We start from the raw sequence: 14,681 nt of genomic DNA, 5'->3' as shown, positions 1-14,681 counted from the left end.
ATTGTACCAAAAGGAGCTTGAATGCTGTTGTCTTACCTGAGGCTGCTTCGTTGGCACATATATGTAAAGGATATCGAGTTAGATTGTCGAGAATCATGAGAAGGTGCCCTAGCCGAGGGGCAGGATAATCGGAACACAGCCACGACAATGCTGTGTAGTTAGACAAGGTAGCTGTTTGGGTAGTATGCGGAACTCCTGAATAGGCATCTTTATCCTTGACGTCAAGACTGATAGGTGTTTACTCACATAGAAAGCAGGCGACATATCAGCATACCCAGGTAGTCGGTAGGCAGCAAAGTCGCGCGTGACAGTCACAGTAAGCTCCGATGCTTACCTATACCTTTCACAGCGTATATATAGGTAGGCTGAGGCGCCCTATCATATCATTAATTTCCCCAAACTCGGTAGAACAAATAACATGTAACGACCCTAATCTCATCCAAAATTCGTGCTTATCGGGCATCATTGAAAATGCGTGCCCAACGATACTTAGGGAGAGTGCGGCTGAATTGGGAATTATATGAACCTCATATTGATAGTAAAGCCGCGCAAGCCCTCTAAGACACTTTAGGCGAGTCCCGTTAATTAACATTCCGGGCGGCTGTAGTGTATCTCTACGAGATGGCGACACGCTCTATTGATGGCCTCGAGGGTCTCTTGAGAGAGCTCGGCGTAGGTATAGCAATGCCTACGTATGTTGGGTCGGATGCCTTATGGAAACCGATCGACATATACCGCAGCTACTTAGCCGATATGGCCTCAAAGGCGCTGGGCTGCGATGCAGGTCTGGCATATGAGGCTATCCAAAGTGCAAATGTCAAAGACAACACTGACCTAACGCTTGTCTTACCGAAACTAAAATGGGGCAATTCTAAGCCGAAGGACCTTGCCAAGGAGGCTTTCATGAAGGTAACAGAGTATCAAGCCCGATTTCAATCATTAAGACTCACCCATTTCCGATTCGCAGTTTTCGTTAACCCCCCTATTCCAAATGCCAATTCCCGATGGCGTACACTTACGCTTCATTTTCTCAACCTTAACACTACCCCGGTTGATACTCTCATACATCAATGATCGCACGGAGAACCATGGACAAGGCAGACTGTTGTATGGTCAGCCATTACCCCTCACTGATGGTGTCACCAAAAAGGTAGTCATTGAGTTCTCGTCCCCAAACCTCGCCACGAAGTTCAACTCCCATCACCTCCGGAGCACAGTCCTCGGCGCACAAATTGCTAATCTGTACGAATACGTGGGATGGGATGTGGTAAGGTTAAACTTTCTAGGGGATTGGGGAAAAGAAATCGGGCTGCTCGGTGTCGGGTGGAAGAAGTTTGGCTCAGAAGAGGCGTTTCAGGAGAACCCGATGGGCCACCTTCACGACATCTATGAAAAGATCAACGAGCAGTTCAAGCCGGAGAAAGAGGCTAGTCGCAAGGCTCGTGATGAAGGCCATGACACTGCTGAAATAGAAGGACAGGGAATCTTCGCGGAGCGAGATGGGTTCTCGAAGAGGATGGAAGACGGCGAGTCCGACGAAATCGGCTTCTGGAAGCGGGTGCGTGATGCCAGCATCGCCTACTATACGCATACGTACGAACGGCTCGCCATCAGTTTTGACGAGTTTTCTGGTGAGTCACAGGTTAATCCGGAGTCCATCGCAGAAGTCGAGGCGGTTCTCAAGGAAAGGGGTATCTATGAAGAAAGTGATGGTTCTTGGATCATTGATTACAGCAAGCATGGCCCTAAGAGCCTCGGTGTTTCGGTCCTAAGGGGTCGCACGGGAAGCACATCGTATCTTCTTCGAGACATTGCCGCCGTTCTCGATCGCCATAAGAAGTACTCATTCGATAAAATGATCTATGTCGTCGCCGCTGAGCAAGACATCCACTTCCAAAAAGTATTCCAAGCGCTTCGATACATGGGTCATGAAGACCTAGCAGCACAGCTTGAGCATGTGAGTTTTGGAAAAGTTCAAGGCTTACCGAAGCAGTTGGGCGAAGTTCACTTACTCGGAGAGATACTGGATCAATCAGCCAAGGATACGCTCAAGGTACTCGAAACAAACCCATATGACCACGCTGGGATTGATGGCAATGAGAAATCTGCCGATATCCTTAGTGTTACCTCTCTGATCACGCAATTTTGTGGTCTCGGCAAACGGGCCACCTCCTACACCATCAATACGCAGTGGCTCGCTTCATTCGAAGGAGACACAGGCCCAAGCCTACAACTCTGCTACGCGAAACTCCGCGCAAAGATCAGCGAATCGGAGTCTGAAGAGGCAGTCTTAGCCAACGTCGACTACACGTATTTGCAGGAAGATCCTTGGACGGAGGTCCTTCGCGTGATGGCTCAATATCCGGACGCTGTCGATGCTGCGATCAAGAGCCATGAACCATCCATGATCCTCACATACTTATTCCGTCTCAGCGAGGAACTCCAAAACTGCCTAGAAGATGAATACGACGATGAAGATGAAGATGAGAATAAAGATAAGGGAGAAGCGGGATCCGAAGAACCACCCGAGGCCATTCTAGCTCAGACGGTCTTATACAAATATGCACAGCAGGTGCTTACGAATGGAATGACTGTCCTTGGGATAGTTCCAATATCCTAAGTAAATTGACCTACTCAGTGTCCAGATCGCCAACCTGTTCTCCTATGTCTTCGGTAGGTAACCAGGTAAGTAAAGAAAGGGGGGAAATTGACATGATATTTTTCCAGCGTATTCCTTATTTCAAGCTATCATATCCCCACCATCGTTTTAGGATACCATGTATAAACAATCGGGAAGGGTCTTTGTTGAGAAGACATCCGGTTTGCACGGTCCCCCCAGCTAAAAGGGCTAGGAAGATGGATTAATCATGGTAAAACTTCACACTAAGCAACTAAGGAAGAATGCGCAAATGTGATTGATATCAAGCATTGGAATTTAGAGATATGCCTGAGATGAAAGGCCGAAGACATGTTGTGAATGCAAGTTAAAGTCAACGGTACTAATTCCATTTCAAATGCAACCTTCCCTTAACTCCCCTCCGTCCTTTTAGATCAGCTGTCGACTTATTCGGTTGAAGTAGAGATAACATTCGTCGATCATTATAACTTAGCCCTTTTTCGCGCTCTCTTTTCTTCTTCTCCTTCGTGGATGACCGATTCAATGGCGGCTTCAAGTTCATCCACCCGGCGGCTAAGGTTGTCGAGCCTTCCCTTAAACTGGTCGTGGTGTCGCTCGATTCGGGTGGAAATAGATTCAAGCATATGGATCGCCTTGCTCATCTGTAACCCTTTCTCATCTCCATTCTTGTTCGTGTCGGGCTCGGGTTCTGGTTCATGATCGGATTCGCTGCGAGAGCTACTCTCACTGCTCGCATCCTCACTCTTAACCTCGACCTGATCGTCGACCTCACTTTCCATCTCCTCAGTCTCCTCGACGTCAACATCATGTTGCGTCTCATGGGCAGTTTCACCTTCAACTCTATTCTGAGCACCATCCGGCGGGCTATTCCTTTGAGCATTTTGCTCCTGGATCATGTTATAGACATGGAAATGACAACAACGTATTGCATTTCCATGGCAGAAGTGTGTCTTGCTGCATCCTGGCCATGTACAAGCAAATTTCATTCTGATGCGATCACCATCTCTTATCTGGCGCGTATCCGGCTCACAGTGAGCGTTCTTCAGATGCGCACGCATCCCTGCTTCCGTGCTGGTCTGCATATAACAACCTGGCCAGAGACATCGTGTGCCAATATGAATGTAGTGCAAATGGCTGTGCAGGTTACCAGAAGATTTTGCCTTGTATGAGCATTTACCGCACTGGAAAGGGCGCTCATTGGTAGCTACATTGAAGTCAGCGTCGGCGATATCGCATGGGAAAAAAAAATAACATCATCATCGTCAATGGATGCCTACTACCTAAGTAGGTGCTCTGTGATGCTAGGAGGACTTACTATGCTGTGGTTCCATCTTAGATATACCACTATTCTCAAATAAAGACAGGCGTGATCTAAGTTCTAGACGTGGAAGATGAAGAAGTGACTAGACTTATTTGTGCTTGCTACTCTTGATATTGAATATCTGTAGTCCAGTCAATGTAAGATGAAAGAGTGAAGAAGTATGATTCGGCGTGAAATGTGTGTATGACAATAAGTGATACTGGACGATGTGTTGAAAGATGTGAGGAAAAGGGAAAAAAAGTGATGAGGGAACGGTGCTGTTAAATACTTTTAGAAATCCTTCGGTCGATTCAAAAGGCACCCGCGACTTCCACAAGATAGAAATCGCAATCCGGAACAAGTGGGTAGAGTTGGCAACTGCACTGATGGAAAGGAGGAAGTTGCTCATCATGACGGTCCGGCGAGCGCCGGCAAATATCAGGGAAGGAAACGACGAACGGGAGTTCATACCCGTGCTTATTCGATTAACCAATCAGATATATATGTTTCATCGTGCGCCTGTCATATAAGTAAATAGAGTAGCTTCCAAGGTCTAACTAAGTATATGATTTCACTTCGTGTGCCTACCTAGCACTGTAGGGATAGATGGCATATGGGCACTTGCACCCTTGCAACTTCTTACAAAATGTCTATCGTAAGAGTTTCGGATCTTCAAAAGGGAAAGAAACGTTGTTAATAAGTATTATTACCAAATAGTAGTAGCTGCACTTACATCATCAGTTGAGTCACACATATAACAAATGTTAGGTACCTATGTAGGTTTGTTTCATATTGTATACTACTTTACTACTAAGTATTACATATTTAGTTGAACTCACCTACCCCCTATTCAGACTGAGTCATCTAAATATACTCATTCTTCCTTCTTACTCATGTCATTCCGCGCCAAGAACTAGTGATATTCCAGTCTGGGACAGCCTAGTGAGAGTATGAAATGGTAGCATGTCTAGGGATATGATCTATACCCACTCTCACTTCAACAGGCCTTGACTTTCTAGTCACTTTTACTATCGGTATGGCTTCCGCTACTGATACTTGACCAGCATATGAACGTGGGCTTTCATCGTATTCTTCGGGTTCATCTACGAGAGGGCCAATGCCAAATACGGGCAATCCGGAATTGGGGGCTTGACGATCCAGCCTCCGTCTTGCATTAGTGATATCCATCTCAGAGTTTGGATGGGACACGTTGGGAACCGATTTCGAACGTGGAGAAAGCGAATTGTCTCTCGGGATGCGAGTCTCCCTATGCGCCTGCATACTCCGATAGAATTTCAGTTCATCTTCCCAGGCATTGGCACGAGTCTTGATTTCATCTGTCCTCCTGTTAGGTACATATGATGTAACACCTGCTTGTGAGAAAGGGGATGTGCTTGGTACTTCACCTAACTCCACTGCATCAAACTCGTTCTCATGCACTCGCTGATTCGCCCTAACCCTCGCCGATAGGCAGCGTATTATGATTAATATCACAGCTACAAGGAAGACGACACTGCCAAATATGATACCCAAGATTCCGGGGATATTTGACTTAGTCGTGCCATCTGGCTTAGTGTTGTCTGTTACTGTGGTCGCCATATTGAATATTTATCAAGGTGATTCTTGGGTGGTTCTTTGAAATGTAGGTATTCTTAGTCTACCTAGTAGGTACCTTTATAGCAAATTAGAACACTGCATTGTATGTGCTTTATCCTATTGTCTCTAAACAATGCAATGTTTATACAGATTGTCATTGAAGAAACACTAAGTGCTAAAACAACTGTTCGTGAGTTTAGGTAATAGAGCAACTACCATCTCGTGATGCTTACCTAGGTATGTTAGTACCTAGTTTCGTCCAACGGTTGTCATTAGGTATATTTGCTAAAATGAAATTAGACTAACAGCAATTTTTCTAGCCGGATGAGTCATGTCAAATGTCCAAAGAGAATTGAACATTATATAAGACTTAAACCCAATCCAATATTTGGCCTCAACAAAAATCTCTATCGCATCAAGCTCCTGTTATTTCAAACAATAACTTCTTGTTATGGAAAGCTCGTGGACATTTGTGGAGACTACGCTTCCATACGTACCACTTCCACCAAATTCCCAACGTCAGCCAATCAAAACAAAGCGACTAGTGATTCGACCTATACAAGAAAATGACCTTCAGTCTTACCACGAATTACGTTCACAGCCAGAAGCAATGACCGGCACGACACGCGGGACACCTGATCGGAATATGGACGAGTCTCGAGCGGCTATGAGTGACTTCTTATCACCAAAAGACAACAAGAGGTTCCTGTTCGGCGTTTTCTTCACGTCCACGGGGGAATTGATTGGTGAAGGTGGCGTTCATAACCTTGAGTCTTCGTCTTGTGGCTGGCCGGAAATCGGATACAAATTTAGAAAAGAATTTTGGAGACAAGGATATGCGACGGAGTTTCTGAAGGCGTTTCTTGAAGCTTGGTGGAGTTTACCCAGGTTCCATGTCAAACGTCTGGTGTGCTCTTCGTCCATCCACAGAACAAAGGATTCTGAATCGGACACTACAGAACAAGTTTACGCCTACACAGATGTGAACAATGTCGGAAGCCGGAAGGTCCTAGAAAAGCTTGGTTTCGCCCAGTTCTCGGAGTGGACGGAGCCAGATACACAGGAACATAGGATTGGTCAGCCAGTGATGTTGGTGGGATATTGCCTTTCTAAGAAGCAGGATGTTATTGAGACTTCGGAGTTCCGGTAATTAGCAGCGACCAAATGTCATATGTGTACTAGGTAATGTAGGTAGTTGTAGGAAATAGAACCAAGTAGGGACCTAGCAGTTGCCATTTACACCAGCAATTCGGAGATAGTGGATCTCGGATATGGACCCTGCTCCTTACCCCCGCCGATTCGGCAACCAGGAGTTTATAAATATGGTAGGCTAACTATGTTAGGTAATGACCTTAAGGGAAGGGGCTCTACGTCAGATCGATCAATCATTGCGCGACTTTCATGTTAGAAAATGCGAAGCGAGGGAAGCTCCAAATGCCCCTCCACTTATGTACCTACCTATCCTGCGAACCGAGTTCAAATGGTAAAGCTCTACATGTTCCTGCCTCCTCTTTTATAACTCACCTACTTATCCTGCACTTCGTCCCGGATAATTACAAGGTTATGACTTCTCATTGAAAAGCGCCTTGATCGGATTACGCCCTTCTCCCTTGCATTCATCATCGAGTTCCCACAATCCCGGCGCCGACGACTTTCACGACCCGGCATATACGCGTGGTCCACGATGGTTGATATCTCAACGACACCGTAGCCATGATCGTCCGAACAGCTTCTAGGGCTACCGGCCCTCGCCAAAGCTGTCTGGGCTACAACAGACCTCACTTAGGTCCATGGCTCTCTTTACCACCGCGCAATGGCGCATGTGCATTCGCGACGTCCCCATGGTCGCAACAAAGACCTCAGTCTAGCCCTCATCAAGGCTTAAGTCCAACCCTGAAGATATTGTCGAATACAGCCAGCTTTAGTTCCAAGGCCCCCAATGCTCCGAAGCCGAAGAAGCCGCCAACCGAACACAAAGACCCCCTCGCCACGATCGACAAGAGCGCACACGAGCAACGGAAGGCTGACTGGGCAATCATGAAAGAGATGGCGCATTACCTGTGGCCTAAGGATAGTGTGAGCACTAAGTTGCGCGTCTCATTAGCTGTCGTGCTTCTCGTCGGCGCAAAGGTGTTGAATGTCCAGGTGCCGTTTTACTTCAAGAGCATTGTTGATGCCATGAATATCGATGTGGGGGCGACGGGTGGCACGGCTGCTATGATCGCGGGGAGCATGATAGTCGCATACGGCGCGACAAGGATAGGCGCTACCGTATTTCAGGAACTTCGAAATGCCGTCTTTGCTTCGGTCGCGCAGAAGGCCATTCGGAGAGTTGCTTGCAATGTCTTTGATCACCTGTTGCGCCTGGATTTGAATTTCCATCTCACCAAACAAACCGGCGGTCTGACAAGGGCGATTGACAGAGGTACCAAGGGTATTAGCTTCCTACTTACCAGCATGGTCTTCCACATCTTCCCGACAGCGCTGGAAATTGGCATGGTCTGTGGGATCCTGACTTGGCAATATGGTGCGAAATATGCCGCCATCACTGCCGTTACGATGACGGCGTATACCGCGTTTACTATTTGGACCACGGCCTGGAGAACAAAGTTCCGAAGACAGGCCAACGCCGCCGACAACAAGGCTTCGACAGTAGCAGTCGATTCTTTGATTAATTATGAGGCTGTGAAGTATTTCAATAACGAAAAGTTTGAAGTTTCTCGATACGATAAGGCGTTGCACGATTATGAGAAGAGCTCTATTAAAGTTCAAACATCTTTAGCATTCCTCAACAGTGGTCAGAATATCATCTTTTCCAGCGCGCTCACAGGCATGATGTACCTCGCCGCCAGTGGTGTGGCAAATGGCACATTGACAGTTGGTGACTTGGTCATGGTCAACCAGCTCGTCTTCCAACTCTCCGTCCCGTTGAATTTCTTGGGCTCCGTATACCGAGAGCTGAGACAATCCCTTCTTGATATGGAGACGCTCTTCAACTTGCAGAAGGTGAATGTCTCTATTAAGGAACTCCCTGATGCGAAACCGCTCCTTCTTGTCAAAGGCGGCGAGATCAAGTTTGAGCACGTAAACTTCGGCTACAACAAGGAACGTCCTATCCTTCGAGACCTAACCATGACAATCCCTGCAGGTAAGAAAGTCGCAATCGTCGGGCCAAGCGGGTGTGGAAAGTCTACATTATTAAGACTTCTCTTCCGATACTATGACGTCGAGACTGGACGGATTCTCATTGACGACCAAGATGTTCGCCATGTTACGTTGGAGTCGCTGCGAAAGTCGATTGGAGTTGTCCCACAAGACACGCCTCTCTTTAACGATACCGTTGAACATAACATCAAGTATGGTGACATATCAGCACCTGAATCTCGAGTTATTGCCGCCGCAAAACGTGCCCGCATTCACGACATAATATCAAGTTGGCCTTCTGGGTATCATACGAAAGTGGGCGAAAGAGGTATGATGATCAGTGGTGGAGAGAAGCAGCGCCTTGCGGTGTCCAGGTTGCTGCTGAAGGACCCACCTCTATTGTTCTTCGACGAGGCGACAAGCGCACTCGATACCCACACAGAACAGGCTCTCATGCAGAACATTAACAGCATCCTGCGAGAGAAGGCAAGAACGAGCGTTTTCGTAGCCCACCGATTACGAACTATATACGATGCCGATCTGATCATCGTATTGAAAGAGGGAAAAGTTGCTGAGCAGGGGACGCACAAAGAACTAATTGACCGCGATGGTCTTTACTCGGAACTCTGGAGTGGTAAGTCTGATTCTTAATGGTGACATTATCTCGTTTGAACTTTCTAACTCACTTCTCATAGCCCAAGAGACCTTGTTCAATTCGGATGGGCAAAAAGAAAGAGAAGTCGGTGATTCTAAGAATGGCGAAGCAATCTCCAGCGACGCGCGACCTAGGACGTGAAGTTGACACCATTCCGGCTTTATCGCGAGGTAGCCACCTGCCGACCATCTTGTCAACTCTGTACTATAACTCTGTGCTTGTATATAAGTCTCGCGAGGTGATAGGGGTACGCTAAGGACATAATTTACCATGGCAGGTAGATTAGTGGACAAACTGTTGAGATCGAATGCAATCTCGCGCCGCATCTGCTTAGTAGGAATGCTCGAATAAAAGTTGAATCCAATGTGAGACCTGAGGCTGATAATAAACTTATACAATGATGGCATGACCACTAGAATTGTAAGCATAAACCTATATCTTCGGGGACGTTAGCTCCGTAGCATTCTCCGGGGAGTCTACCTATACATACCTACACATCATATATACCTACAATGTGTAGAGTTGCACCACGGTTACGAGGCTCTTTTACTCCTACCTCGCATTCTAAATCATCAGCCGGTGACGACATGCGCCCAAGATATATCGGATCTTGGCTTTTAAATTTTACTCAGACAACCTTCCTATCCTGGCCCGCATATGCAAACGAGCGCCGAATAACTTTCCTTCCTCGGTGCTCAATTACTCGTAGATTTCGAGCTGCGCCTCAGAATGTATCGTCGCTGCTTACTCCTTCGGCCGCGCGCCCATGCGTCCTTTTCTATGTACCTATATACAGTTCGAGCGATGAGACTTTGCGCTCGTTCCTAATCCGCAGCATAAATGCGCGCACGGTTGGCCATAGAAATCGTCATGACAAAAAACGGATAAACGGGCACTATCTAAGTAGTTCGCGGTTTAAATTAAAAGTAACGTGAAAACCCTATGATGCGCATTTTCTTATATTCTGGGCCGCCGCTGTTGGTGTCTGCTTGACCGTTTTATGTTCCCCCTTTTCCTGCTCTTGCCCACCCGGGACTCGGTCTCGTTCACGGCTCGTAAGTAGCCTAACGCACCTGCATACAATGGCCAATGTCAAGACATCTTGGTTTTTCTTGGTCACTTGCGCCAGCCTGTCTTTGGCTCTCGGGCCTTTGGAGACGAATTTGACGAGCGCGCTGCCCATGGTGGACTTGGGATATGAAATCCATCAGGGTTCTATCAACGTACGTTCCTCTTACGCAGATCCACCACTCAATTTCTAAACAGTCCACTTTCACCACGTCAAGTAATTTCTATTGCTCATAAAGGGGAGAGGAAACATGAACAAACCTATAGGAAAGCTGACAGTTCGAGACAGACAACTGGCAACTACTACATATTCAGTAACATACCATACGCGGAGCAGCCAGTCGGCGAGTTGCGCTTCCAGAAGCCTGTTCCTATAGAAGATACAGGGCTTCAAACAAACGAAACAAAAATCGTAAATAATGGGTACAATATTAAGGTAGCGTGCCCGCAGGCCTACCCGGAATGGGCCATCAACCTCACTGCGGTGCGCCGGGAGATAGACTGGGACACGGCAGCTGTGTCGCTTAATGGGCAAGCCGGCCAGACAGAGGCGTGTCTAGTCTTAGACGTCTACGTACCGGAGGCCATTTTCGCGCAAGGTGTCGCCGCTGAAGGTATGTGCCTCTTAACCCTTCCCCGTCTTACCAGTTCAACTCGGTCCTCGTAATTGACAGCATTGAGTTCTCTAGCCCCGGTCCTAGTATGGATCCACGGAGGCGGCTTCACATTCGGCTCCAAGTCGTTCTACGGCAGCCCCTCGGGGCTGATCGCCCAATCGCGGGCTAACGGGGAAGACGGCATCATCGTGGTCTCGATCAACTACCGCCTAGGAATGTACGGGTGGCTAGCCGGCGACGACGTGACGCCCAACCTAGGGCTGTACGACCAGCGAGTCGCGCTGGAATGGGTGCAGAAGTATATCGGCTTATTCGGCGGTAGTAAGAGCAAAGTAACCGCCATGGGAGAAAGCGCGGGCGCTTCGAGCATCGTCCACCACATCACCGCCTACGGCGGGAACTTGCCCGCACCGTTCCAGAAGGCGATTCCGCAGTCGCCGGCTTTTCAGTATAACATCGACGTAGCCGCAGGCTACAACTTGACGTTGGCCGTAGCATCAAAGCAGCTGGGGACTGCGGTTGAGGGGGTAGCGGATTTGCGCAAGTTGCCGGCTGAAGCACTATTCGCTATTAACCAAGCGACGGTCATGCAAGCCCCAGTCGGGACTTTCGGCTTTGGACCCGGTCTCGATGGTACGTACGTGACAGACGTGCCGCAAGTCCTCCTTTACAAGGGCAAATTCGACTCTAGCGTCAACGTGAGTAATCTTCCCTACTCGCTTCCCCTCTTCTTCTTAATGCATAACAACAAGTCAGCTTAAGCGTCTCCAAACTTACATTCTCACTGCATCTCAGATCCTCGCAAGCCACACATCCAACGAATCCATCCCCTTCCTCCCGGCCGAAATCAACACCTCGGCCGACGTCCTAGCATACATAAGCGCCAGCGTCCGGCATGCCGCGAACTCCACCATCGAGACCCTGCTCACGGACCCGGCCCTGTACCCGGACGTGCTGAACAACAGCGCGCTCTACCCATGGACGACAGAGTACGGACGCGCGGCACGCTTCACATCGGACATCGGGTTCGCGTGCATGGCGCGGTACCTCGCTTCCGCGAGACGGAACGGGACTGTTTCGAATCCAAACACGAAATTCAATCCCAGTCTCAACGCTAAGATTGATACCAACACCAATACCAACGCTGCGACATATGCCTACATATTCGCGTACCCGCCAGGCTGGCACGAGACGGACGTGCCGTACGTGTTCTTCGACGGGGACGCTTCGACGCCCGATAACGGGCACCCCATCAACGGAACCCTGGCCGCGCAGCTGCAGGATTACATCGTGGGGTTTGTGAAGCACGGGGATCCGAATGCGGGATTGGGACACGCCGGGTACAATAGGAATAATACGACTATGCCGGTGCGGTTCCCGGTTTACGGGGCCGAGGGCAGGGTGCTGGAGTTAGGGTACGATGGATTTAGGGAAAGGGTGGACGATTTAAAGGGGCGAAGATGCGAGTGGATACAGAAAGCCATGGTTGATGGGAGAATATGAATTATGTGATTTTCCTTATCTTTTTCTATAAGATGGTCTTTGTATACCAGTATGGATGCTGGTGTTTCTCATTATTCATTATCACGTTTAGGGCGAAAGTGATAGCATTGCATAAATCGGAATTCTTTTCTCGGTTAAGCAGGAAAAAATTCCTAAAAGCCGAAAATTGCCCACTATTTCGAGCGGTGACATCGTCCAGTTTCGAATTTCAAGGTTTCGACTTCTACATCGCAATTCCTTGTCAATGATCAATACTTACTTATTGGTACAATCATGGCTGACTGGGCGGGGTGGGTATCCGTAGCCCTATGGACCGCGCTGGTGGCTCTTATTATGTACTTATTCCGAGTGAATCAACTTTTAAGCGAGACGCCGGATGAGGTCCGAAAGCTGTCGGGTTCGCGCTGGACGCCGAACCAACTCGAGGCAACTTACAAGAGGTTGCAAGACAATCCAATTGACTATACTGACAAGCTTCCCCCAAAACTAGAGCGTCGGTACGTTGTCATAGGCGGCTCGGGTAAGTAGACCCATGCAAAACTTACCTACTTCCTATTCGTATTGTTAAATATAGATTTAAACTTCCGGTCCAGGACTCGTTGGCGGCTTCATTGTGCTGCAACTTTTGGCCCGGGGCAACCCACCTGAAAGTATCCGCATCGTTGATATTCGGAAGACGGAGCGGAATGATATGCGCATAAGCCCAGCCACCGACGTTGAGTTCGTGAAGACGGATATCACATCACCCGATTCAGTTGAAGCTGCCTTTGCACTTCCGTGGCATCCGAGCGTAGCCCACCTTCCACTGACGGTATTCCACACCGCAGCTGTTATCTTGGCCTCGGAGCGATCCAAGTTCCAGTACGCCTTCCCAGAAGCCGTCAACGTGACAGGGACAAAAAACGTGTTGGCAGCCGCTCGCAAAGCCGGTGCGGATATCTTCAGCTCCACGTCATCCGGGTCCATTTCTATCAAGCCTGTTGAGCCGTTTGTAGCGCCATGGGAATGTTCTCCGCGGCATTTCTGGCAGGTCTTGGATGTGACAGATTTCTCTTTACCTCTAAGGGAACGCGACCAGTACTTTGCCAATTATCCTGCGTCGAAGGCGGTCGCGGAGAGATTTGTCTGCGGTGAGAACGGCGAAAACTTCCGCACTGGATGTATACGGCCTGCAAACGGTGTCTATGGGAATCCGACGGATAATACTGTCGGGGACCCTTTAGCTAGAACGGTCTTACCAACGTGAGCACCCCGCTGCTTGATTCTTCTTCAGTCTGCCTAAATGGATATGCTTATGAATGACGACAGTTGGGTTCCCCATATTGTGCAGAGTTTCGTGCACGGCGCAAATGTCGCAATCGCTCATCTTCATCATGAGGCTGTGCTCGTTCGGCCCTGGCCAGAAAGCATGAAACACGCGGGTCGACCATTCGTGGTAACGGATCCCAACCCTCCAATCACGTATAGCGATCTGTATACCGCGATTGGGACATTATCCGTGCATCCATTCCACACGATAAACGTACCTCCCATCTTGATTCTCCTGCTCGCTCATGCGATCGAGATGTACGGTGATCTGCCTTACAAGTATCCCTTCCTGGGCAAGGTATTACCCAAGCTTCAAGGCGATATAAGACACCTGAAGCCAGGCATTATGTCAATATGCACGCATTTGGTGGCATCGAACAACGAAGCCGGGAAACCAGTCTCTCAGGGTGGCCTGGGGTACTCCGGCGTGCTTACGACGCTCGAGGGTATGACGCTTGAGATACTAGAATGGAACAGGGAACACGTGAATGATGTCAAGACGAGAAAAGCGTACACGACATCGATCTCGCTGGCTGAGCAAATCCAGAAGCTATGGGCTGTGGGAGGGAGTTCAGACGATAGTTGACGATATTCCAAGAACCAGGTAATTCGAGCAATGGTTTATGCAAACAATGCGTGACCGTCGTTTGCATATAGAAACCTAGAAACATATTCTATCCTACCTAAACACTTCATTACACTAAACCAAGTGTAAATGATTGACGGGTGAGGGGTGAGGAGTGAGGGGTGATGACGACTGATTATACTCCATCTGTGCGGTGGCTTTACGTGTTTTGCCATAGTTTGTTGCATGTATCGACGTTCGGAAGCGACAGACTCCAGAAGAGTGAC

At 48.5% G+C, this 14,681-nt stretch overlaps 5 protein-coding genes across 5 annotated transcripts; all 5 read left to right on the top strand.

Moving 5' to 3' along the window:
* Positions 1–621: 621 nt before the first annotated feature.
* F4807DRAFT_462491 (arginyl-tRNA synthetase) lies at positions 622–2,620 on the top strand (the record flags this gene model as incomplete). The annotated part of the gene is made up of 2 exons (XM_048001832.1): positions 622–909; positions 968–2,620. The coding sequence occupies 2 exons, from the start codon at positions 622–624 to the stop codon at positions 2,618–2,620; spliced, it is 1,941 nt and encodes a 646-aa protein (XP_047852208.1).
* A 2,908-nt stretch (positions 2,621–5,528) lies between these two features.
* Positions 5,529–6,759, top strand: F4807DRAFT_434226 (acyl-CoA N-acyltransferase). Its single transcript, XM_047998776.1, has 2 exons — positions 5,529–5,767; positions 5,841–6,759. The coding sequence occupies exon 2, from the start codon at positions 5,986–5,988 to the stop codon at positions 6,682–6,684; it is 699 nt and encodes a 232-aa protein (XP_047852207.1). The 5' UTR covers positions 5,529–5,767; positions 5,841–5,985; the 3' UTR covers positions 6,685–6,759.
* Positions 6,760–6,898: 139 nt separating this feature from the next.
* Positions 6,899–9,771, top strand: F4807DRAFT_434221 (P-loop containing nucleoside triphosphate hydrolase protein). The gene is made up of 2 exons (XM_047998775.1): positions 6,899–9,311; positions 9,373–9,771. Exons 1-2 carry the CDS (start codon positions 7,248–7,250, stop codon positions 9,472–9,474), a joined length of 2,166 nt encoding a protein of 721 aa, XP_047852206.1. The 5' UTR covers positions 6,899–7,247; the 3' UTR covers positions 9,475–9,771.
* Positions 9,772–9,896: 125 nt separating this feature from the next.
* F4807DRAFT_434218 (alpha/beta-hydrolase) lies at positions 9,897–12,696 on the top strand. The gene is made up of 4 exons (XM_047998774.1): positions 9,897–10,556; positions 10,691–11,015; positions 11,091–11,716; positions 11,814–12,696. Exons 1-4 carry the CDS (start codon positions 10,416–10,418, stop codon positions 12,519–12,521), a joined length of 1,800 nt encoding a protein of 599 aa, XP_047852205.1. The 5' UTR covers positions 9,897–10,415; the 3' UTR covers positions 12,522–12,696.
* Positions 12,659–14,497, top strand: F4807DRAFT_174499 (NAD(P)-binding protein). The gene is made up of 3 exons (XM_047993501.1): positions 12,659–13,041; positions 13,115–13,763; positions 13,830–14,497. Exons 1-3 carry the CDS (start codon positions 12,795–12,797, stop codon positions 14,413–14,415), a joined length of 1,482 nt encoding a protein of 493 aa, XP_047852204.1. The 5' UTR covers positions 12,659–12,794; the 3' UTR covers positions 14,416–14,497.
* Positions 14,498–14,681: the final 184 nt, after the last annotated feature.

The sequence above is a fragment of the Annulohypoxylon truncatum genome, assembly GCF_022578515.1.
Source record: "Annulohypoxylon truncatum strain CBS 140777 unplaced genomic scaffold F4807scaffold_26, whole genome shotgun sequence".
NCBI lineage: Eukaryota > Fungi > Ascomycota > Sordariomycetes > Xylariales > Hypoxylaceae > Annulohypoxylon > Annulohypoxylon truncatum.
This window is presented reverse-complemented; position numbering and strand designations above follow the sequence as displayed.